Source organism: Centroberyx affinis, unplaced genomic scaffold (genome assembly GCF_046629955.1).
Source record: "Centroberyx affinis isolate AG114_WGS23_722 - 3 ecotype Tasmania unplaced genomic scaffold, CSIRO-AGI_Caff_v1 ptg004578l_1, whole genome shotgun sequence".
In the NCBI taxonomy this organism is placed as follows: domain Eukaryota; kingdom Metazoa; phylum Chordata; class Actinopteri; order Beryciformes; family Berycidae; genus Centroberyx; species Centroberyx affinis.
The window spans coordinates 49,273-76,009 of NW_027282201.1; the positions used below are offsets into that span (position 1 = coordinate 49,273).

Consider the following 26,737-nt stretch of genomic DNA (forward strand, 5'->3'; position numbering starts at 1 on the left):
CAAATGAAGTTGCCAGAGACCGTTAAAAAATAACGGAAAATAACCATAAAATGGCTCCATGCAGCTCTCCCAGCATACTCCAAGTCTCTTGAAGCCAACAGATCCCAAAGTGACTTGAAAAGACTGACATTTATACCATTATTTAGCTGAAATCGCCATTTTATAGTTATTTTCTGTTATTTTATGAAGTCTGAAGACAGGTCTCCAGCTTCAGTTGTTTTGGAGAAAGCTGCATTGTACTTCTTCCGGGGATCTTTAATTTTCTATTAACTAGTGCAGTGCCCGTTCAAAACATGCCTGTTCGGAACGGGCCGATTGCTTGGCCTCCGGTATTGCTGCTTGCATCTTTCTCAAGAACCGCTCATCCAAACAACTTCACACTCGACACTGCTCGTCCTTGGGTCCCCAGCAATACACCCGCCAAGTGTGAAGTAGATCGGACGAACGGTTCTCGAGATATGCGAAGGACACACAGACAGAGATTCCTTCCTTTATAGTATGATGCTACCTTATTACTGCTTGCTAGCTAGCATTGTTAACTCATCAAAACAATATAACGTTATGAAAGGCAATGCCAAAGCTGCAAAAAACACAGGATTTGCCTGTTCAAAACTTAGCTGCCGACCGCTGCAGGGATGCAATGAGCCTCTGACATCGCGGCCACAATCAGTCAGAATAAAACAACACATCAACCAAGATGCTGCACTGTGAACATTGTGTAACTGTCAGGAAGCACAGAATTTATCAGCTGGTTCTTCTCACTGTATCAACACAGTGGAGCCAAAGTATACTAAGAAGTGAAACATAAGTAGGGGTCTGATTCTGTCTGATGGCGATAGATTCAACCACACTGTCGCTGTCTCATTGCACTGTATAATTTTGTTGCTATAAGAAAATTTTGTAATCTTATATTGTTATGGGACCCACTTGAAAACAAGATGATACATTGTTCATGCCATCTCAAAGGGGTTATCCTGTTAATAAATCAATAAAGTGCCGCTCCCTTTTTGAGAAAAGTCAGGTTGTTATATTATATGCTGGTTTAAAAAAAAAAACAACAATGCAAATTTCTCCAAAGCATTTGAATGAATTCAGATTTGAAGCTGCAGTGAAAGCGAGGCGTCTGTGGTTTCCATGACCAGACCTTCAGCATGATGAAGACGCAGAGCGAGGTTTCTGTGGTTATGAGTAACATCAAGGGCTGAGGACTGATAAATGGTGCTGGTCTGAATAATGACAGATAATAATACACATATTCATGCTGAAAGTGGGTCATGTAGTGTTTGAGTTTGTGTGTGTGTGTGTGTGTGTGTTTGTGTGTGTGAGGGCGAAACCATGAACATTGTGTGTGTGTGTGTGTTCTGTATGTCATGTAAGATAATAACAGAGAAATGAGTTGTAATATTGAGATTGCAGTAGATGCCTGAAACAGCCGCACTTCAGTTTCCTAAATAGTTTGTGACAGAATGAAAAACTTGTTCTTTCTCTCATGGGATGAGTGGTGCCGAACATCTATATTAGATTAATGACCACACACACACACACACACACACACACACATTTATCTGAATCTCATCCATCCCTAAGCCTCCCATATCTCCAATATCCCCAATCCTTCCTTCATTTCCCCTCAACTTCCTCTTTCTCTCCCTCCATCTCTCTATTCTACATTTTTCACTCCACTCTTTAATTTCCCTGCTTTCCATCTGTCCTCTTTCTTTCCACTTTTCCTTTCCCTCTATCCCTTTCATACATTTCTTTCTCCCCCTTCCTCTGCCTTATTTATCTCCTCAATTCTATATATACCACCTCTCTCACCCTCCACCTCTCATTATTTCTATCCATCTCTTCTTGCTCTCCTCCCTCCATGCCTCCACCTATTCGTTCGCCACTCTGTAGATTAAAGGTGCTACATATAGAATTTTTAAACATCAATAAATCAGTGTTACGCACTTATGCACTGCTGTACTTCTTTTAAAATGTTGTATTTTTCTTTTAAAATGTTGTATTTTACTTGATTTTATGCATTCTATGTACTCTATTTTTTAACTTTATTTGTTTTCAATGGGTTTTATTTTCCATCTTATGTTATGCATTCCTCGTTTTTATCTTATTTTTACTATTATTATCAAGTGGGTTTTATTCTCCATCTTATTTTACATTAATTATGGCATTCTATCCCTGTTTCTATGCTCATTCTATGTCTATTTTCATGTGAAGATGCATTCTATGTATTCTATTCTCATCTTTATCTTATTTTCGCTATTATTATCAAGTTTTATGTGAAGCACTTGGTGCATGTAATTTCTTTGTTGTAAAGCACTTTGAGCGGCATTTCTTGTATGAAAGGTGCTATACAAATAAAGTTTATTATTATTAAATTCATTGTGATACCTCGGTATAATTACCATAAACAAATGAGACCATGGCTGAGATGATTGGTAGCCTCTATCTCACACCAGTATTATTATTAGTGCTAGTCTCAAAAGTAAGAGCACATTTTCCATAAACCCCAGTGCTTCCTTTCACAAAGACGATCTTCACTTCTCCAGTCAAAGGTTTTTTTTCCCATCGGTCTTTCTCTCCTTCCGTCATCTGCTGTTAGGAGAAACTCTGAAAGCTTTAGCTCCGTTTGCTCAGGAAGAAAAGCATCCACTTGCTGTTTTGTGCTGTAAAGCAATCACACACATAAAGCAGATTTCCCACAAAATCCAACTTGATGGTTCACAATGTAAAATGCAGTGTTTTTTTTTTATGACCAATGTTTTATTGATTCATTCATACATGACTTTGGCTGCTATCGTTCCCCTTCCCCATTCCCCCTCTCAGGCTTCTTCTTCTTCTTCAAAAAAAAATTAAATAAAATAAAAAAATAAAAAAATTAATTTAGATGTACAAGTTTTGTGTATGTGAGTGTCAAGCTATCAATAGTATAACATTGTTTGGCCTATTATCTATAAAACATCTAGTACGTTAATGAAAACATTTACATAATTAGGCTGAGTTAATTAAGTAGTAAATGTATAACTGTAGTACATAGTCCATGGGAATAGATATTGGAAACTTATTAAGATCGTCCTAGGTATTACTTATTGACAGAATGTAATGATTAATTGATGATAAAATGCCACACATTGCACTCTTAGTAACGTCCTTTAATTCATTTTACTATGTGTAAAAGCAGGTCAAAATGTACTTCTCTCTCGGGGAAGTTACTGTAGGAGTGATATCATGACCGGACCATCTGATCGGTTTTATGCATGGGTGCCATTTAGCCGCGCTTCTGTCTGGACACACAAACATCTGATCTGTGCCACATGTAGAAGTGGATTTGGAAAGCCTCGCTAACTATCGGATTTAATCAGAAAATTGGATTTGGTCACTTGGCCTGCTGGTAAACCTAGCCTTAATTTCTCTGCTTTAGTCACAGTGCAGCGGTGGAACATTGAACAGAGCTGTGCCAGGGAAAACTCTCTCTCTCTCACTCACTTGGTCTTTTGCTTCAGTCTCAGTGACGCCTCTGTATTAAAACAAGATGCAACGTCATGATCAAGATGAACAAACAACTAATAAAGAAGATCTCCAATGAAATATAGTTACTTTGACAGATTTAGAACAATTTGTCTGCAGCACATCAACAGAAGTTCAGAAGCGATTAACTCGAGATCGGCTGTCACTCCCGGCATTCATACTTTTTTTTCCTTGGCTCTCAATATCTATAATTGCAAAGTCAATATTATTTCTCGAAAAACATGATCCATGGTGACAGAATGAAATAATGTCACCCCGCTCTACTTTTCCTTTTTTTGCTAGAAAAATGATTTTCAGACTTGTTTTTCAAAAGCGGAGCTGACTTCAGGTCCCCAGAGCGCACAGTTTTAGTTGTTGACCGCTGGTGATTTCCTTTTGAGGAAAAGCTCTACAAAAATGGAAATGTTCTACCGAAGTGAAATATCACTTTAACATCTCTCCATCCCAGCCACCCCACCGCCCCGCCCCCCCCTCCCTGCAGATTAATCTTCATCAGTCAAAGTGGAGCCGCTACATCTACAGCCGGCTCCCTCTGGATCGCTCAGTCATGCCTGTCCTGCACACACACACACACACACACACACACACACACACACACAGCTCATTATTTCCCCAGTCACATTCGGCTGGTAGTGATAAAAGTCCTCCAACCAGAGAACTGATCTTCTGATTTCTGCCCAGATTGTGGCCACTTCTCTCACTTAAAACCGACAAAAATCAAGTTAAATCTACTTATAATGCACCTTTAACGAGCTGCGTTCAACATGAGTTTCCTTACCAAGTAACAAAGGAACACAAACATAATTTACACAGCACAAGTAAAGGAAAAAAGTGTCTTTTTCTAGAGCGGTTGTATTCAAAACTTGGCTCAGGGCCCAAAAAGTGAGTTGCAGGATGATTAAGATGGTAATTTTTTATCAAATCATCCTGCAGAAATTGGTATCTACAGTTACTAGCTTTTTAACCTGCAGCTCTGAGGCCTCCAAGTCCCTGCAATGTCAGATATGCTGAATAAAATATAGCATGGCTTAAAGGTTAGTGTTCCAAAAATGCAGCAAATTTATTAAGATGTCTTGCACAAAAAAATAACAAATAGGATCTGGGTTATAATGAAATGTTTGAAAAATATGGATCCCAAAGATCAAGTTTGAAAACCTCAGTTAAAGTAAATCTAATCTGAGCACAGTCCTGCAGCCATGATGGAAGAGAGCTGACAGCAAATCCAAAAGATCCTGAAACCAGGTGTGCAGGAAGGTTATATAATAATATTGAAAGAGTTGCAGTGGAAAAACACGTTATGTATCTACAAACAATGATCCAGTCATAAAAACACAGAATTACTGAATCATTTTCTTTTAGAGGAGTGTTGCACTAGTCTTGTGCCAACTGTAGGCCTGAAAAAAAACCAGCTTGACTAAACAAATACAGTACTGTAATAATTGGAACGGAAAGTGAAAGAGCAGAAATTAGCTGTAAATGGCAACAGCAGAAAATGTTTCCTGACTGTCTGGTGTTGGGCGGATCTGTTTGAAGTGCCGTGTTGAATCAGACTGAGACAGAGCTGAAGAGCTAGACACTAGATCAGATGTCGGTCCCTGGTCTCAACCTGCTTTACAACTGTCAACACTTTGTTCAGTTTTTGATTTTAGATTTGAAAAGTTGCAGATTTTTCTCCTTAATCACCATGTTCTGATGTCTGAGCCATTAGAGCAGGGCCAGGAATATTAAAGCGGTGACACGCGACAGTGCTGTGCTGTTTCTGCACTGGAATTCCCAGAGATTACCTGTCAATCAAACGGAGCGGGGGGGGGGGGGGGGGGCGGAGCTTGGATTTTCTGTTGATGCAGTTTGAGTTTCTCTTTTCTCTCTGGTGGCTATCACTGCTCATGCTAACTACCCAGTTCTTCTTCTGCTGTTTATTCCAAACAAACCGCTGTTGCTGCTGCAGGAAATGCAAAACGCATCACTTCCTGTGCAGCAGAGGATTTTTCCTGGAAAACAGCTACCAGACGCTGGATGTTTAGAACACAAAATGTAAAAGACTTTCATGAACTGGGTATGGATTTAATCACTATTGTGTCATATCAATGAGTGATAGAGAGCAGGAAAACATTAATTTATTTATATGAAAATGATGCCAATTATGACTTTAACAAAAACTGAAACTGAACAATATAAAAATAAAATAAATAAAAAAATAAAATTACCGTATTTCCTCTAATATTGGCCCGGGCCTTTATTTACCTCAGCTGCAGAAGGTACCAGGCCTTTATTGGAAGCAGGCTTATATTAGAGACAGACCTTTATTTCTAATTCCCTCTGTATGATAAGTATATTTGCTCATATTTTAGTCTTTACAAATGTCCCCACCCTTTGGCGGCATATAGCCACTCAGTGTGTGTACGTGGTCGCAGCTATCGCAAATTCACGGCTATTTGGGGCCGGCCTTTATTTGTTCGTGTCGACCACGCCCCCGGCCATTATCGGAGACCCAGCTTTTAATTGACTACCGGCCACTATTAGAGGAAAATACGGTATGTCTAGAGATTGGCGTGTGATTACACCCCACTGGCCTCAGACTGAATCTGCCACTTCTTTCTCTCCCGTGTTTCCTCGACTCTTTTCTTTCCCAAATTCCCCCCTTTTCCCTGCCTAACATAAGACTTAAAAACTACTAAAACATATGTGGACTGCCCACTCTCCTTAAAAATAAGCGACCCAAAACCAGCAAGTACCATCCAAAAACTAACCAAAACTGAATAAAGAATCAAAGTTGAAAATTAAACAAACGTAACAGAAATTATAACACTGTAACACCTCCAGTTCAGGGCAGCGCCTGCAGTCAGTCAGAGTGAGGCTGACGCTTTCCAGCACCCAGACATAAAAAGACAACTTCATGCCTCCAATCAGGATCAATGGGTTCAGCAGACCGCTCCAGTGGGTACGATCACAGCCAGAACAAAGGTGGCTCTGCAGGATCCAAAGGCGAGAGGAAACTTGTTTTTAGTCAACCAGAAATCAAGTAGACCGACAGAGGCCAGCAGGCAGACTGGGAAACCTGCTTCAGAGGCAATTATACTGCTGTGAGGTGATGTAATTACCCTAAACCAGGGGTTATAAAGCTGTTTCACATTTGTGAGTGTAAGAATTATTTGAATAAATTTAATCTCACGCTGGAGCCCAGGATCATGTACTCTGAGTCTTGGGGATCCAACCTGAAACAGGCCCACAACTTATTTTTGGTGTGTTTTTGGCCTGTAGTTAAAGAAACACCAGCCTGAGCGAAAGGCTGTGAATTATCATCTGAAAAGCATAAAACATAACACATTCTGTCTCTACTTCTTCACTTTCACCACCTTCCAAAGACATTTATCATCCTCTGTCTGGACAACCAACTTGAAACATTCACCTAATTAGTGCATAAATATAAACATGTCGTATTCCACATTATTCAATAAACTATGTTTTCCTCCTCTCTACTAATCCTTGTCAGGCTTTCTGCTGGAAAAATCCCAAATTGCATTAAATGGTAAATAATCAATATGGCACTTAATTAAAGTTATTTAAGTCCATTAAATTGGGCCATTAAGTGCATTAAATTTGTCCAAATGGACTCATTTAGTTCATTACAACTATAAACAAAAGAGTTATTCTGATAGATCTTTGGCTGTTATTTACAGTGGTACAGATGATCTGATTGTTAAGATCTTCTCGTAGCTGTATAAACAGGGAAATTAGATGCCATATGGTTTCTAGCTATGTAGACAGACACAAGAAGAATGCACATTACCACCAAGAGTAAAAAATCAGATGTTATATGCCTGAGACATATAGTCCCCATAGAGCTTCATTAATCAATTAAGATCCAAACAAATCTGCAGTGGAAGCATTGCTGATATGCGATCCCAAACAAAGTCAGTAACATATGAGACAGAACTAACAAAGATCTGGCACGCATACTTCATCACTGCTATATGTTTTGGCCCAGTATTTTATCATCTTTCAGCTTTCGGACATATGGAAATTGTAGCACACAAAGCTGATTGTATTCTTCAGATACCAAAACAATCAAATCCGATTATATAATCCTTTAACTGTATAAAGTCATGGCAACTATTTTATATCCTTCAAAAATCCTCATGAGCTATGAATCATGCAAACTAAAGAACATCAATAAAGTACATTTCATCAAAGTCTGTTAGGATTTCAGAAGGGTGATAGAGACATGGAGACATGCAGCAATATTCTATTATGAATATCTTGACCCTGATGGATCCAAAAGGGGTTTCCCACTAGGTGAAGTCCTGCAGAAAGCAGTGAGTCATAACGGAGCAATAAGTCAGACTGCCTAAAACTAATCCCTTCATTACCGTGTCAAGATACAGTATATCATGTGGAGGGCCGCAGTCTCTCAGAAGCAGAGGATCTGGTCTTTCCAGCCCGGCCCAGTCCCAGTTCAACATCTCAAACATATAGAGTATTTACAACCATAATAAAGTTGTGGTTTGGTTACATATCACATGTCACATGCTCCTATGTAGAAATAATGGGTTCTCTGTCCAGCCGCGATAAGCCCAGAAAGAGGCGTATTGTTGGACTGAAGTATCTGAGAGAGCTGTTGAGTAATTCAACTACATGCTGTGGCTGTATATCATTTAAAGGTGACGTTTATATAAACTGCACTACAGGCAAGAGTTTTATGTAAAAATACACCCGTCTTGAAATAAATCACAAATCGCGACTGCAACAGAGAAGAGTGTCACATTCCCCCGAATCGAGACACCGTAGACTCGTTCTATTTGCCCAAATTAAATTCTGGTGTCAGGTATGGTCACTGGTGGGAAATCTGCTCTGCCCACAGGAGGTGATGAATCAAAATTTAACAGCAAAATCCAAACTGTCTCCTAAACAGCAGTGAGCAGCGCTCCGTCCAGAGAAACCACCAATGTTAGATCTTCTCCTCTCGTCTCTTTGGTTTCCTTTGGTGTAAAGCATCACAGACCGGCTGGGCTGGTAAACATGTGCGAGCTGTGTGACGTTTACTGACATCACATTACAGGATTTATAGGTATTGAATTCTGCAAAATTCAAATAGTTACCTCTCGTTCCCATGTGAAGCCACCAACAAGTTGCCCAGTGCAGCTTTAAACTGAAAGCTTGGTTGGTTAAATTTGGAAACTTGGTTTCTCTTTATTTATAAAGCCCTTAATGGCAACTTGCCATCATATATTACTTCTGAATTTGGGAAAACTGCCTTTAGTTTCTGTGCTGCACACACCTGGAACACTTTGCAACATACATTGAAACTGAAACATTTGGGTCAATTTAAAACCATAATTGCAAACTGCCCCACTCATGAATGTAACTGTGTTTGGCTGTGTTCTGTTGTTGTTTGTTTATTTGTTTTCTCATTGGTTGTTTTTTCTGTACTCTCGGCATCATTGTAAATGAGGGTATACCCTCAATGATCTCAGAGATCTGAATAAAGGTTGAATGAATGAATGAATGAATGAATGAAAGGCCACCTGTTCACTGCTCTGCTGCACCATCTCATTGTAAAACCCACAACACCTAATTACAAACTTTCTATTGACACAGCATTGTTAAACTGTCAGGAGCTTCTGCAGACATTTGGGAGGCACAGGCTCATTTTGAGGAGAACCTAAAACCAAAAACTATTTACTGCTTTTTCCTCAAACGATCTCCTGCGTGGTTGAATTGACGCAATAGAGGAGATGATAAATTCTAAAAACAAAAAATACCCAATGGAAAAAATTCTGAGAGAGGAGGTTGAACCCAATCTGCTCTCCTACATGAACTTCAACATGAAGTAACGTATCCCATCACAAAGCTTCACAGCGGTTATAATGGCTGACAGTAAAAACTGAGTCGAAGATGAGATCTTTCCCAACCTTGGCATCCCGGGCTTCGTGAATTAATTATAGCTTTATGATCATGTACAATGATAGAGGGAAGTTTATTAGTCTGAAGTAAAGTTTACCCTGAGGTTGAAGCGCACATAAAAACGCAAGTAAAAGCAACCACAAGCATACGAAAAGCAAGCTAAACAACTGCAGGGTGTGTTTGCCTGTAACACTGCAACAAGCAATTAAGTGTGTGTAAAAGGGTTGTTTAATGTGACTGTGTGTGTGTCTGAAAAGTAAATGCACGTCTATGTGTGTATATATAAATGTCTTACAGAGCTGAGGTTTGTGAGATAGCACTTGTGTATTTTATGCCTGCCAGGTGCTGGTGGTTGTGTTTGGGATTTATCAAAAAGAAAGATCTTTGTCTATACAGTTTGTGCTGTTGCATCTGGTATGTGTTGCAACACATTATCTGTTTTTCATGCATTGAGGTGGAGGTGTAGTGATAGGGTGACAAAAGTATGAAGTATGAAAGTATGAAATAAGCACAAATACAAATAAAATGTGTGAAGTGGATAAACAAAGAATGTCAGCCTTAAAATATCACCTGCACTTCCACATTACCTGTGCTTTAATGCTGTGTCAATATTCACTCTAAAAAGTGAAATATACCTTTCTCCAAGAGTGAGAATGTGAACTAGTCTGTTGTTTTGACATCCCTTGTGTAAAAAGGAGTGAATTTTTTCCTTTTAGAAATAAAGAGAGAGAGAGAGAGAGGGAGAGACATTCCTAAAAAAAAGTTAAATATTCATTTAGAAATAAAGAGAGGAAGAGAGAAGAGAGGAAGAAAGAGGAGTTAAGAGGGAGAGACAAAAGAGAGAAAGAAGAGACATCAAGAAAGAAAGAAAGAAAGAAAGAAAGAAAGAAAGTGAGAGACAAAAAAGAAAAAAGAGAGAGAGCAGCGACCTAGACACCTGTTGAAGCTGAGGCCTGCTGCTGCCTAATGAGGTGTGACCGTAACACACACACACACACACACACACACACACACACACACACACACACACACACACACACACACACACACACCTACACACACACATACACACACACACACACACACACACACACAATCACTGGACCACACCAACCATTAGAAGAAAAGCCAAGGGTCTTTGTGCATTAGCGCAGTTCAGTGAGGCTGCTGGGTTAAATGAGCAGATGTAGACTGTAACCAGGCTCAGCAGTCAGACCAGTACAACAGGACCAGTATGGACACAGTCTGAACCCACTGTTCCCAGCACAGTGACATGAGTTCAGCAGAGTTAGTTCAGTTCACTTTTCAGTTCAGTGTAGTTCAGTTCACGTTTCTTATGTTACATTTAGTTTAGTTTAGTTTAGTTTCATTTAGTTTTGTTTCGTTTTGTTTCGTTCAGTTTTCAGTTCAGTTGTTTAGTTCAGTTCAGTTTAGTTCAGGTCCAATTTGTTTAGTCCAGTTCACTTTTCAGTTCTGTTTAATTTAATTTGGTTGAATTCGGTTTAGTTTAGTTCAATTCTCACTTCAGTTAATTTCATTTTACTTCAGTTCAGTTCACTTTAGTTCAGTTGAGTTTTCACTTTAGTTCGGTTCAGTGTTTACTTCAACTCGTCAGTGTTAAAACCTGAGTGATATCACTACAACAGCTGGGTTTCCCATCAACCCCTGCTGCGTGGCTAACATGGAGGCTTATAGGGATACATTCCAACTGTTAGTTGTTAGGGTTAGGGTTAGGGTTATGTGTGTATGTGTGTATCCGTGCGTGTGCGTGTGCATGTACATGTGTGCATGTGTGTGCACATCTTTGTGTGGATCCCTGGAGTTTTGTATCTAGCCATCCTACATGATTGTGTGTGAAGGTATGCACTGAAAAAAAATATCCATCTTCATAAATCATTAAATCGAGCACAATTTAGCCCAAAATAAAGTAAATCTGCCATTTGGGTGAGATAATTTCACTTGTTTCCAATGCAAATCAACTTGTTTCAAGGATTTTGTCAATAATTTTCTCATGGGGTGAGAAAATTCCTGAAACAATGAAACTGGGTTATCTCACCCCATTGACAGAATGTTTCTCTTTTGTTTTGGTAAAATAAGATTTTAAAAATGAAAATGACATGGACATATTTTGCAGTGTGTGTGAGTTAATTTGTAAATTAATATGTCTTTGTCTGCCTTTGGACCCGAGTGTATGTGTACAGGTGTATGTGTGTGTGACTAACAGGGACACTTATGTGGATTTTGGTCCTTTGGGCCCTCTGCTATGGTTGATGTTAGAACTGGTTTCCACAGGCTTGACCCATACTTAACTGTGGACAGTATAAACACTGTGGCCACTGTAATGCCTTTTATACAGCAGAGACTGACGTCAGAGATGGCATTCTGGAGTTTTATAGAGAGGAGAGTGTGTGAAAATAGTAGTGTGTATGAACTTTTGCATGTGTGTGTGTGTGTGTGTGTGTGTGTGTGTGGAGGGGGGGTTACATGTATTCTTGCATCTGGCAGTGTCTTTGTGCTTATATGCATGTCTTTGCATATGTGGATGTGTGTGCAAGAATGTGTGTGTATATGCATTCTGTAAGGTGTCTGTATGTGTGTGTGTGTGTTTATGTGGTTGCAGTAATTTGCAGGGTGTGAGGCTGTTTAGTGGGTTTGGTAGTAGGTTTGGGTTTTATGAAGCGGTGTCTGTTTGCTGAAGCGACAAGCAGCCATTGTTCCTGTGCTTTTCCACAGATGTTGCAGCCCAATTACCCTACAATCACACGCATGGTCAGGCTCACTAACAGGGGTGATGGAGGGGACTCGCCCACGCTGGCTCTGTAAATCTAGACACACACACACACACACACGCAGGTATACAAACACATATACTCCTGCAAATGTGTAGCCTGGTCCTAAACAGACTCTTTGACTCTTTGACCCAAAGACAGACACAGGCAAGTCACACACACACAAACACACATGCGGGCACACACACGTTTGTATTGCTATACTTGTGAGGACCTTCACTGACCACATTCATTCCCTTAACCCTAACCCTAACCCTAATTCTAATCTTAACCCTAAATCCAACTCCTAACCCTAAAATAACCCCTTAAAGAGCAAAAAGTCTCCACTTTGGACAATTTTCCTCACCTTTCTTTCCTTCTAAGGGCATTTGGTCCTCCTAAGTATAGAAATACAAACTCACACACGCTCCCACACGTTTGCAAATTAAAATAAAAGAAAGCAGACATGGGAAAGAGTGTGTTTCTATTCCAATTTAAGATAAAATGCCAAATAGCCTTGTTGCAGGTGTTCAGTCTGCATGTTGTTGATTCGACGTTAAATAGAGCGTGTCTCGGTTGCAGCGTAGTAAAGGCGATGGTTTATAGAAGTGGCTCATTTCAGGGCAATGGTGTTTGTCTCTGTTTATGTCACTGGTGCCATTCGTCTTGTCCTGCCAAAACACCGAGCAGGAGAATGCTTTTTCCAATCCTTTCTTCAATCAGACTTTCAAAAACACAGTCAGAAATCCCTCTTATGTTAGAAAAACAAACATTAATTTTAATCTTGTTAAACAGCATACAAGTACACAGCATGCATGTAGGAAAGACGTTTAAATAAAACATAAATACACATTTAAATTAGGCTCTTCCTGTGAGAGACCCCACAACCAGTACAGCTTTACAGTACAAGAAAGGGACAGTTCACCAAGTTATGTTGATTTTTAATCTAAAAGTCCTTACACATTTCAGCCTGGTACCTATATTGAGTAAATGTTTGTTTTGCTTTTGGACCCAGGCTTGTTGAAACATAATAGTAATCTTCTTTATAAAGTGACCCACCGGAAACTGTTTGTGGATCATACTGGATCCCAAGCCATAGTTTAAAAAATGTTTTAATCCACCACACGTCTAATCAAACCCACAGCTGAAGAGTGTTGCATTATGATAAATTTCAGATCAATTATCAACCAAAAGATAGTAGAGATGAAAGCCACCCGGACATCCTTGACTTTCACATAGTTCAACAAAAACACACTACAAAAGATACACCTGTACAAAGAGTGGACTTTAATACAGCATTTATCAACAGCAGGTTGTACTTTTAGTTACACAAACATTTCTCGGAGGCAGATACTCTTAAATCAGAAATAATCTCATTGGTTGAGTTAAACCTTGATGGGCGGAGCCAAAAAATTGCCGCTTTGCTGGCTAAGTAACGTTGGACTGAAGCCCAGTGAAAAAGGTAAGAGGTAAGAGAGGAGGAAGCTAATATTATGAAGCTTAGCGCTCTGCTACTAACTGAAAAAAATGCAGTCCAGCCACACTAAGTTATCTAGGTTAGCTAGTTAGCCTAGCTGACCTTCTAAATTCAAACTAGCCAAACTAGCCTATAGCTAGGTAAGCTAGTTAGCTAGCTGCTGACCTTCCAACATCATGAATGCCATGGTAATGAAGGAATGAAAAAGACAAGTTATTGCCATTTATATTTGTAGAGACTTGCTTCTTTGCCTTTAAAGTTTGCCAATTAGCTAACTTGAAAACACTGAAAAATTGTGGTTTTTGGCTCCGCCCATTGATGTTTAACTCAACCAATGAGATTATTTCAGCATCCAGAGCAGCTCTGCCTCTAAGAAATGTTTGTAACTAAAACTCCTCTGGTTCTCATAGAAAGATGTATCTCAATTTATGCACCTGATCCATTGATGAGTGTTTTATTTAATCTTTCCCAAAGAATGGATTGACCCCTTTTCAAATAACACAAAATAATACACACAGTATTACAGTTGGACACTACCCCAGGCCATTGCTGTAAATTTAGATTGTGTTTTTAGTCAGCTTGTAAGTAATAAGAGTTAAAAGTACAAAACAAGACTGAACACGACTATATATGGTGGACTGCATCTGAATAAATCTAAAATATGAGAAGCAATACTGTATACACTCTGTACACACATTCTGTCACCGGTACTGAACTGAAACGCATGTGAATGCTTTTCAGGAAGATCCACAAAGTCTATACACAAACCCCTCCACCTTGAATCCATGCTGCATTAACACTGCACTTTCCAAACAATTCTACTTGAGATGTTCTAGCAAGCATGCAAAAACTGACAACTGACATTTTATATTATCACTAACAGCACGTTTCCCGTCTGCGACTTGTAATTACATGTTTACATGTGTACAGTAATACACAAACCAGAACTTCTCTCATACTAAAGTGTGACTTTTGTTTCATATGCTGTATCTCTCTGCAGTATTAGCGTTGCATTAGTCTCAGGACACTGCCTAGCAAAAGCAGGGCCAGTGTTTAAAGTAGCTATGAGATTGTATTTAGAGATACAGTAGTTGCTGTAAATTGGAGGATTTTGTATATCTTAGATGATATTACACACTATATACAGTTACAGCCCCAGCTACCAGTTACACCAGTGACGATAATCCAACATCATACAGAGATATTTTCCATAGGCATTAGCTCAAGCACAAAAATGATATCACCGCATCAAAAAATTATATTAGTATTTTTTATTTGGTAAGGCATAGTGTCCTTGTTTAGGTAGAATCTCTCTTTTTTTGGACATACTGCCCTGGTTTAGGTGAAAATGATGATGGGCCAAATTAATACAAATTAATTTGTGACTGAGCACAGTACCTGACCAATTAATTATTTGTCTGTTTCCACCAAATTCTTACAATAGAATGATATAAAATTGTCAGAAACAAAAGAACCATTGGGGAAAAATGAAAAATAATCTTCTGTCAATTATTTTCTAGATAAGCCAAGTTTTGCAACTCTCTGTCTTGCTTCACCAACTATCTCTCTCTCTCATACACACCATCCTCCTTTCTCATTCTATCACTCTCTGTCCAGATAGACATCATAAGCAATATTTGTAGAGAAAACACTCCAAGTGGAGTCGCAATAATCGCTCTCACTATCCTCAAACTAAGAAAATAAACTGTGCGTGAGTCAAACATGTGCTTAAGTATGCTGCTGCCATTGTAAAAAGGGGTGAAAAATGTGCCACATTTCAAAATAGTTACTTCATACTGATGGATTGTGGGAAAATGTTTCAGTGGAGATTCAATCATCTTTTGTGAGTTCAGCATTCACAAGACCTCTGTTATTTTTTGCTTTAGTACCTTTATTTTTCTTCTTCATTGGTATCTCCTCCCCTCTCCCCATCTTCACTCCTACTCCCCTTTCTTTCCTCCTTTAAGAAGCAATTCACACGCCGTGAAGGCCACCAAGAAGTCAATGAGTTCACTGGAGTAAGCTTTGCCTCCTGACTATTTTTAAACAATGGGAATCCCAGAATAGAATAATAATAAAACCGTCTCCCATATATAGACCTAATAGAGGGCTTTCACATGACGCAACACAGCTCTGGCGGCCATATTGGAGGTCCACAGCTCATAGACAACTATGGCTGTGAACCAAACGTTCAACCCTCAACAGAATTCATAGACACGGTTAATGTTTGCACTGTTTTTGACTGGGAACTGATCACTTCACCACTGACACCCTGATCCATTTTGTGTTTAGATAAGCTTGATAGTTACCCAACCATAGAATCTGTTTAGCTAACTATCACTGTGTTGCTAACACAAATAACTTGCACACTAGCTAACATAATTAGTAGAAGTTAGTAGTGTCTAGTAGCAGTTAGCAGTTGCTATCAGTTGAAAATACAGGGTTTAAGTTAACTGAGCTGACTCTTTTCCAGCTGCAACTCGTACAGCTTTGGAGTATTGACTGGGACCAGAGGGGCAAGAGCTAAAGACAAGATGGGATCCTGTGGCATACAACCTAAATTTGAAAATAAATCTTCCTATCAGACTTTTACTTATAACATCACTGAATTGACCTACACCCACACCACAACAATCTTTTTTCAGGTATATCTCTTTTGTTACATAATTTAGCCATCAACTGCACACAACCGATTCTCCACTGGACTGACATGGTGCCAGATGTGGTTGTTAGATTTGTGATGCAACTGCAAAACCTTTACTGTTTGTATTAATTCTAACTGTTACATATGTGATACACTTGATATCAACTCTTAATCTCGAGACTTATTTCACCCTAAGGTGAGTGTTTCTATTCACATAAACAAATTCCCCTAAAATTCAGTTCATTCCATTTGAATGACGCCTTCTGTGCCCCTATTCTTTACTTTAGATCCAAAATGTCTCACTCCCCTCCACCCATAACCCTCGGTCACTCCCTTTTCTCTCTGTTGACAAACCCAGGCTTGACATCCACCCCCAGCCTATTTTTCCTGACCTCTGTTCTTGCTGTTTTTCCATATATAAACCCAAGTTTGACCCCAAGTTACAATACTTTATCTCGCCTAATTCAACGCCTATCTTTTCTGTATCTCCCCTGTCCCTTTATTCCCCACCCTCAACCCCTTTCCAGTCTCCACTGTTAATTATCCTCAGTAACCGTAAAAGTTATATTTTAACAACAGAGTTAAAGACAATAAAGATGTGGATAATTCTGTGTTCAAACCATGAACCGTTTTAAAACCAGTGTTGACAAAGCACACAGAGCAGAACAGTCGAACATTGCAGTTGACCCCTTCTATTGTTCCCTCTATTGTCAGTGGAGGACTACAGTACACAGAGAGACTGTGGGAAAATTAGTTTTAGTGGCTGATGGTGTGAGGTGAGGTTGCCACAGACATTGAGCGAGGTCAGGTTATCTAATTTCCCCTCTCACTTTTTGGAAAGTGAAACTTCCTAACAGTGTAATAGGTTGAACAGTGAACCTCAGATATTAACTTCTCTGGGAATCCATTGTCACTATGAGAATTCAGGCATGTAACATTAATTATCAAAGAAGGGCAACAGAGCAAAATTATATTGCCTGGGTCTACCTCTCTGTATTTGTGTCAATGAGTTTGTGTTTTCAGTGAGTGGAGTTGCCTGAAGCCAAGGCAGCCAATATTGGTGGCAGACTGTGACCACCTAAAACATGAAAATACCCCTCTGTGAAATATCCCTTTAAGGGTAGGAGAGGGGGGAAGTTGATCTCTAGCTAGTGTTTAATGGAAACTTCAACCCAGAGCAATAAAAATAAAGCAATGTGCCTTTAATCTGTTGAACCATCAACAATCGTCTCATGGTAAGTTCCAGTTTGAGCTAGTCAGGCATATGTTCTGTGTTCAGTGCGATGGGTGAGTGGGATTTAAGTTTATGTAGTATTGTGTGTGTGTGTGTGTGTGTGTGTGTGTGTGTGCGTGTAGGTGTGTGCATGTGCACTGGTGTGTGCATGTGTCTGCATGTGTGTCTATGCATGCCTGTATGCTTCATTGATTGGGTATGCATGTCTGTGACTGCAGGATTCCATGTCACTGATAATCTTGTAAATAGAGCCAGTTATGTCATTCCTTTTGTCTTGTAAAAGATAAAGTACTTGAGCCGAAATAACACATGAGCATTCTGTAACAAAGCCAAGTGCAGGGCAAGAGACATGGACCACGGAATATGAGGTGGGAAGGAAATGAGTCCAGTGATTGCAATGTGTGTGAAATGTGTTTGTGTCAAAGTTGGTCGTGAGAAAAAGAAATGGAATGTGAATGTGTTAAAGCCGCACTAGGCAAATTCGCACTTTGGCGACCCCAAGTGGCATCAGGTGATAACGGTTTCATTTTTTCGAACGTTTGAAGGACTTCATTACCCAGAAATAATGGAGCGTTATGTTAATAAACTGCCCATTCCTCTGACCTAAACTTCTTCTTCTTATAGGGACTGGTAGGGTAGGAGATGGTGGGAAATATCTTTTTGCAGCAGGTTCAATCATCGTCGGTGAGTCAAGATTTCTCTGGACAAAGCGTTCGCTCAGTGCTGTTGGGGAGACAGTTTTGTATTTCACTCTTAAGTTTCAATTCGTTACTTTCTGTACGCCAAGAAGATTTCCCACCAATGTCGATACCCGAAACCTAAAATAAATTTGGGAAAATCTACACAGTCTCAATTAGTAGGAATGTTATGCTCTTCTCTGTTGTAGCCCTAATTTGCAATTTAGATATATTTTTGCATACAAATCTTGCCAAGTGCAGCTTTAAGTGATAAAAGACAATTTACACTACAATATGGGCCAACTTATACTGTTCATCAAATAGTCAATTAGGCTGGGATAGCTTGTGTCTATAATGGGAACAGGTTCTACTGTTGCTAAAGTCCATCCACAAGCATGCACAAGTTCTCTAAATCTTTGTTAAGTTTGCTAAGTTTTTCTCAGTAGAAGAAGAAAGAAGAAAGCCCCGTGTTGTTATGTGAAATATGACACACAAATGAAAGCAGTATGAGTAGCAGTAAAATGTGAGGGTAAAGGTGTGAGAGGAAGAAAGGGTCCTTTATAACCAAGAGTTTGAAAGCATCCTCATAGTGTTACAGGGGAAAAGGTTGTCCCCCGTTTTGAGTCTCTGTCTCCTCTTCTTCTTCATCATCAACAACAACAACAATCTGTATCAGTTCAGTTCAAGAGCAGGCTCTTTTTGTGCCGTCTCTCCACACAAGCAACCCACTTTTGTCTTTTTTGGGCCACATCCAGAAACAACCCCTAGCACCTGTCCTATAGGCACACATGTTGATTTTACAGAATCCAGTGAAGGAGTGTATCAAGTGGGATGAAAATTCCATTAAGCTTAATGACAGGCTGAAACAGATATTCTGTTCACGTCTACCTAATTCTCACAAATCCAAGTGCCAAAGTTTCAAAGTCTAGGAGTTAATGCTGGACATGACCCTTTCCTCTGCCTCATTCATCTTCTCCTATACTGTAATCGTTGTCCCTTCTTTCCTCTTATGCCCATGCTCTTCCACTTTCTCCTTTGTTTTCCCCTCCTCTCTCTCTCTCGCTCTGTCTCGTTTGTTACTCCTCCCATCTGCTCAGATCCCGCGGCGTCCTGTTGCGTTCCCCGGAGCTCTTGCTGCGAGCCTTCCTGGCGCTCTCCTGCGCCTGCCGGTATTTCTCCAGCATGCTCTTGTGTTTCCTCCTCAGCTTGTCGTTGCACCACATCCTCTCGCAGTACTCCTCCACGTGCGGCAGGTTGGACGGCCCGATCAGCTGCATGATATCCTTGAACCATGAACGCGACTGGCCGATCTGGCCCGCCGACCCGCCCCTGCCGTAGGCGCTGCAAGGCAGCCAGGCCCGGTAACTTCCCGTTGACCGCTCTTTGAAGGAGTCGGAGAGACCAGCGTCGTCCCGTGCCAGCAGCTCGCCCAGTGTCTCCCCCTGGAGGACGTCGAGGGTGAGGCGGGCCAGGGTCTGCGTGAAGCCGTGCTCTCGGGAGCGGCAGATGTAAACGCCTTCGTCCTGACGGAAGAGGCGGCGAAACAGGAGGCCCTGCTCCGTGCGCATCACACGGTCATCCAGCTTCACCTGGAGGTGGAGGGGGAGAATGTGTTTTTATGCATAATTTACATATATTACATATGACAGGATATATTATTACATATAATGACAGGATGCAGGGAAAAGGTAACCTGACTTGCCACATGGTTTGTTACACAGAACCATCTGGGAAGTCGTCATTGGAAACTGTTTGGAAAAGGGCAGGCACTTTCAAAAAATACTTGGCAGGTGATTGGATGAACCATCTGTCTATCACCGTCTATCACGGGCTAACTTCAACCAATCAGATCAACGAACCATATAAACAAACTCTTGCTGAAGCCGGTCAGGAGAAGAGCGAAAACATCTTTTCCATCCAGAAAAGCCTTCCGTGCCGTTCTTTGCTCTTCTTTCAGTGAAGAAATGCTCTCCAGTTCAGAAATAACTGATGTTACAGCAGCATCTACGCTAGCCTCTTTAGGAGCCGCCATTGTTGTGAACGAACAGTCGCTTCTCGCTGTCGCCACGCCTAAGCCCCGCCCCCAGCTGCCCTCACAGGACGCTGATTGGTCCGCACCACTGTGGTTCGGCCACAAACGCATAACTTGAAGCCTGGCAATATGGATTCTCGCGTGATCGTGATCTCGCGAATCCAGCTGCCTCGCAAGGTAAGGGAAAAGGAGGATTAAGGAAAAGGAAAAGGAGAGAGGATGATTGCAGAGAGGATACTGGCCTTGACAAATTTGTTATTTGCAGTAGAAATTATAGTTTTGTGTTTCAGGGCCTTTTGACAAATGCACCAGTCAAGTTTGAGGAGAAAGCAGAAGGAAAGAAGGCAGAGCCAGATGAGAAAGAGTACGGGTGCACCCAGTAAGTACTGGTCAAGACCACAGGTATCCGATTCTTGCTCCAGTTCCTCCTCTATAACCACATATGCCTTGGGATTGATTTGTACCAGAACATTCACCTCGTAGTTTCCCATACTCTGTAAATCAGCCTTATTCCTGCCTTATCCACGAGAAGAAAAAAAAAAAACCTCAAGACATGAATTTGAGAAAAACTAGGGGAGAAGGAGCAAGGAATGAAGAAAAACAATGGAAATTTGGGTGAATTGTAGCTATGAAACCACTGGATAGCATGAGAGGAGTGAGTTGGAGAATGGAAGTGATAATGAGGAGGCAAAGTTGAGTATTTGTGCTGTTTTCTCAACTTGGGTGGCTACTGGAAAAATGTAGCATGAAATCCAGTCACTGTTTTTTTTTTCTCCTTCTTTCTCTGCCTCCCCTTTCTCTCATTCTCTCTTTCCTTCCTAGCCTACCTCCACCCAAGTCTCTCCTTCCCTCTCTATTTCATTCTCCCTCTCTTTCCCTATCTACCTCCAACCCCCCCTCTCTCTCTCAGTCCCTCCCTCTACTTCTCTCGCTGTCTTTCGGTGCCAACACAAACATGGCAGCCTTGTCAGTTAGAGTGGCAGCCAAATGTTTATTTGCAGGGAAGTGGAGAGGGGTGGTAATGCCTTAATACTTACACGGCTGACTGAGGCACTCGGTTAAGCTTAGAGCAACATCTAACCTCAAAACAGATGAAAAATTATTGTGGGAGTGGGCACCCACAATAACATGCTGAATTTTGTGCTTGAAAAATGGCATTGCAACGCTGTGTTTAAGTCGCACGGGCCGGTAGAAAATGAGTGACACTTTAGCATCAAGTGGGGTCAAGGTTTGCAAGGAATTCACTGCTTACCCAAGAGAAAGAGCGATTGTGCATTTTACTTTGAAATATAGCTGTATAATTTCAACCATATGTCAAATGGTTGTCAAACATGTCAGCCACATGCCAAATATACATCCAAATTTCTGTTGTAGACCTGGTTCCACAGGCCACAGTGATCATTCCTCCCTTCACCTCTCTCCCCCCCAAACCTCCCCACTTTGCTCCCTTCGTCGTACCTCTTCCTTGCGGTCGTCCCGTTGGACGAGCCAGGTGACAGTAGCTTGTGGAGAGCGAGGAACGCACTCCAGGAAGGTGCTGTTGTTCTCTGTCCCATACACCACCCGGTCCTCTGTCCCGTCAAGGTCTTCCCCTGAAAACAGAGAGAGAGGGAGGGAGAGGGGAAATGAGGGAAACTGAAGACTCTTGATTACTTCACTGCTCTTGAGCTCTTGTTTGCAAGGATTCCCGTGTGGCTCATTTGATAGAGCATAGCACTCGCACTGCCAAGGTTAAGGGTTTAATTTGAACTCGGGGTTTGATTCCCCTAGGGGCCACCTATGCTTAAAATTTATGTAAGCATCCGCCAAATAGTATATCAGACCTTGTAACTCCAATCTTGCTGATTTTGATGTTTTAACTCAAGTTCAAGGATTACATCTATGGGTTGAGAAAATTCTATCATCCTTGAGCTTATGAAATCCTTTGTAAACCCATTGGATAAACTCTAAAATGCTTGGTTTTCAAGTTAAAAACACACTGTTAGCTCATGAACAGTTGACATTTTGTATGAGGTTTTCACTGGACAGAGACGGTATGTTCTTAAAGTGAGGCTGAATTTAGAATTGAAGGGTTTCTTTCCAAAACATACCCATTTTTAGCAAAAGCTGTCATCTGAAAGTCATGCCTCAAAAATACAGATGATATTTTAGTTTTTGGAGACACAGGTGGTAAGACAGTAATTTCAATTCTATTCCATAAAGAGATTTATTTTCATGTCAGTCTTCATTTAAAATAGATGTCATTTTAAACAAATGCTGGATATCTGAATTTGGAATGAATCTCAGTAAAGAAAACAACTTTCTCCAGGAATTTTGGCATAACTGCGACTTGACACCTCAACACCAAGAAACCTTGAATCCCTTGGGGTCATGCAGAGGTCTAAAGAGAGAGACACCTTTCATCACCTCAGCTCCATACCTCTATTCAGGTAAGCAAACACACCTCCAACACACACACACACACACACACCCTTTCTCTATTGCCTCTCTACAACCTTGTTTTTCTCTTTCTCAACTTTTTTCACCCTTTCTTTCTTTCTTTCTTTCTTTCTTTCTTTCTTACTTTCTTTCTAACTTCTCCACCACCTCTCTCTCTACTCCCCCCTCTCTCATCTTTGTGCTCACCTTTCACATGATGGCCAACGTACTGTACATGTTTGAGTCTCTCTCTCTCTCTCTCTCTCTCTCTCTACCTATCACTCTGTCTTCCTATCTGTCTGCCTTCTCTTGCCAGGGTTGTTAAAGTTCATTGAGTGTTCTCCATAAATATGGCCCAAATTCCAGCACTTCACAAAATGACATCTATTCAAAGGCGCCTGTCTTGTGTGTATACAGCTGTGCATGTGTGTGTGTGTGTGTGTGTGTGTGTGTGTGTGTGTGTGTGAGTGAGTGTGTGAAGCAGAGAGCGAAACAGAGAAAGAGAGAACATGCAAGCAAGAATCAGCAGTTTTGGGAACAGGTTTCTCCTCTCCGATAAACACAAATGACTCGTAAAATACGACCAGATGCAACATCTTATCTACATTATGTTGTATACAGTAAGTGCTAGACTGTGTTCTACATGCATGTGTGTGTACAGTGTAAACACACACACACACACACATGCTGTTGAGGATATAACATTTAATTCATCACCCACATACAACATCTGTCTCACACAGCTTGGGATAGTCTGGCAGACACACACAGACCTGACTTCCCACACAAAACACCCATTGGCTTTTCTCCTGAGACAGATACACTGACAGCCATTGACACTTACACACATACACACACACATACACACTCAAGTCCTATTCCTCATTCAAACACAGCTTGGCTCGTGTCCGATAGCAGCTTCCCCTGCACATCAGGTAAATACAGAGTCACACACAGTATACAGACGAGTGGAGCCTTACTGGCCTTCTTCCTATCTACAGCTAAATAGTTTACAGTGTGTAAGGAGAACACTGTCCTAGTGGAGACAATGGAAGAAGTAATGCTTATCATGCTTATGTGTCATGAAAAAAACTTGTACAGTACAATTTTGAATTCATTTTACCATAACTGACAGCTGATATTGTCTCCCATGTGTATTAAGTATAAAATCAGTTATAAAATAAATATCAAAAGTCAAACATGCAAAAGTGTTAATGGTGTACTTAACTCCATAATTCCTTAAAATGTACATGTTGGAGATAGAAGGTTTCTGAAAGGCACTGAAGTTATGTGTGTGCTACCTTTCTGGGGTAATTTATTCACACACTGTGTGAGATAAATAGTTTACAGTATGTGCATTGGGCACTGTCCTCTCTGAGACAATAGCAGCGGTAATGTTTACTTGAATCTCCCACCCAATATCCAAACTCAGCTTTCCCTTTCCTTTCTCCTATGTATATGGACTATTGAATATGGACTGTTGGAGAGCCAACAGTCCATATTCCTCAAGAATATTTGGAGTAAGATTTTAAGAAGGATGCCATCCATCTATTAATTTTCTTGTCACTTATCAGGGCCATGGTTTCGATGGCAACAGGCAAGTGGAGCGGCCCAGACTCCTTCATCAATTTCTCCATCAACTTCCTCCAGCTCCTCCTGAGGATCCCCAAGATCTCCCAGGCATCCTGGGAGATGTAGTCAAATATGGAAATTGGTACATATCAATGCCAAGGTCCTCCAGGATTGCTGAGCTCCTCACCCTGAGAGTTAGCCCAGTCATCCTATGGAGAAATTTCAATTTCCCACCAGTATCTGCTATATCTGTCTTTTGGCCTCTACCAAAAACTTAACATGGTGACAGTAGCTTAGAAATTAATGAAGCAGGCTTGTCACTGGAAGGGGTTTGAATCCCCGGACCAACTGGAAAAGTGTGAGTGTGAATGTGAAGCAGGGCTGGAAAAAAACCAAGCATGCTCAGTTGAAGGAAAAAGGGAAGGGATAGTAGTCCTGGTTACACCCACTCACCACTCAGGTTCTGGTCCACACACTGCAGCACAGGGTTCCCGTGCCTGATGTCCTGTCTGCGGTAGCGGCGCTTGCTGTTGGGCAGGTACCGGGCGCAGGAGGATCCGTCCCAGGCGCAGTACGGGTCTCTGGCCAGGCAGCACTCGGCGCAGGCCTTCCCGTACGTCTCACAGCGGTGCAGCTTCACCTGGGCCACGCCCGCTGGAGAGCCCACATACAGGGCTTGCTGCAGGGAGAGGGATAGGAGAGGCAAAGAGTGAGGGGGGGGCTATTGTACATGATAAAGATAATAGGCAAGGCAAGGCAAGGCAGCTTTATTTGTATAGCACATTTCATACACTGGGGCAATTCAAAGTGCTTTACAGGGTGAGAAAAATACAGTAAAGGTAAAAGATTTACAATTAAAAAGTGCAAAAGTACAGACAAGAGATACAAAAGATAAAAGACTTAAAAGTAAACTAGTGCAGTTCAAATCAAAATAATATAAATAAATCAAACAATAAAATAAAACATAAGGAAGGTGGTTGGATAAGACTGATGACAAGTAAGTTTGTGTCAGATTTTAGTGTAACTTTAGTCAGTGAAGTTTAGAGAAGTGAGCATTAACGTTAGGAATTACTGTCATGTCATCTCACCCTTTTGACCGATATGTCCATCGATGTAATCGGAGTTGGCACCTGCAATGATGAAAAAATATTCTTCATATATTTCACACAGTGTGAAAAGGCCATGTGATGGAGAGTGAACTTGGAAGATGAAAAAAATCATAGAAAGGTGAAGAAAAAAAGAAAAATTGGGATTCTGTTTTGCATGTTTGACTCAGCTTTTCTTCAAGGACGGCTCTATCGGTTTTTATCAGTAGAAGCAGATTACAAAGAGGGTTTCAGAGAGATAAAGAAAGAAATGTTATCGATCTATAGCTCCTCCAGTACACCCTCCTCTTTAAAGAAAAGGACTGAGGAGCAAGAGGAGGGGGAGATGGATGGAGAGGATGATAAAGAAATAATAATATAAATTTACCTTAAAGACCTGCAGCTCCTCCAGTGTGACCTCCTCCGTCTCAAGGCTGTTGCCACTGTGCAGAGCGATGACTTTCAGCACCGTACCAGTGTCTGAGGCAGAAAGACAGGGAAGACTCATAAGTTCAAAGGTCAAGGGGTCAGAACCAAACAGTCATGATGAAGCTATTTCGGCTACCTAAACCTCAGATACACTCACCGGTGCCGATGAACATGACATCGTACTGGCCGTCCTCGGCCTCGACCCGGTCCACCACGATCTGTTTCAGCCGATAGGGGATGTTGGCCTTCACCAGGACCGGCTGCCGCAGCGCAGGGTGCACCGGCCGCCACATCAGCGGGTGTCCGCGGGCGAACTGCAGCACCGAGTCGGGGAAGTCCTTCGTGCTGCCGAACTCTCTGCCGGGCTGGTTGGTGATTTTACTGGGGCACTGGAGAGAGGGAGGGAGGGAAAGAGGGAGAGAAAGTAAGCTAACTCAGAAATGCAAGAAAAGAAGGAGAGATTAACGCATAACTCCGGCCATTTTCAACCTGGACCCTATTTTCCCATCATTTTCCATCATACTGATTGATCCTGACCAAAATCTTGTCATCTGCTTCACTATGGATCTACATCTCACTTGCCAGGGTGCGGCTCTCCAATACAGATTAGATTAGATCATTTTCATTTACATTTTTTAACCAGCATGCCTCAGTACAGACCAAGCAATCAATGTGCCGGAAAAGACATGCTTTGGGTGCTTTTGGCTTTGATTTTGGGAGGGTCCATTGTTCCGTTAGGACTGTATTGGAGAGCCGCACCCAGGCAAGCAAGACATAAGAAGCTCTGTAGTCAAACAATAAATGAGATTTTGATCAATATGATGGAAAATGATGGGGAAATAAAGCCCAGCTTGAGATTGGCCAGAGTTAGGCTTTAAGTAAATGTCTGTCTGACAAAATTCACAGGGGAAGAGAGGAAAGGATGACAGAGAAGAGGATAAGAGAAAACGGCTACATCAGAAGGGC

At 41.2% G+C, this 26,737-nt stretch overlaps 1 protein-coding gene across 1 annotated transcript; it reads right to left on the reverse strand.

Annotated features, from left to right (window-relative positions):
- Positions 1-19,048: 19,048 nt before the first annotated feature.
- Positions 19,049-26,160, reverse strand: LOC139665436 (semaphorin-3G-like; the record flags this gene model as incomplete). The annotated part of the gene is made up of 6 exons (XM_071544445.1): positions 19,049-19,824; positions 21,726-21,859; positions 24,711-24,936; positions 25,346-25,387; positions 25,731-25,822; positions 25,929-26,160. Coding segments are annotated over 6 exons (1,239 nt in total), but the record flags the coding sequence as incomplete, so codon positions are not given.
- Between the last annotated feature and the right edge of the window lie 577 nt (positions 26,161-26,737).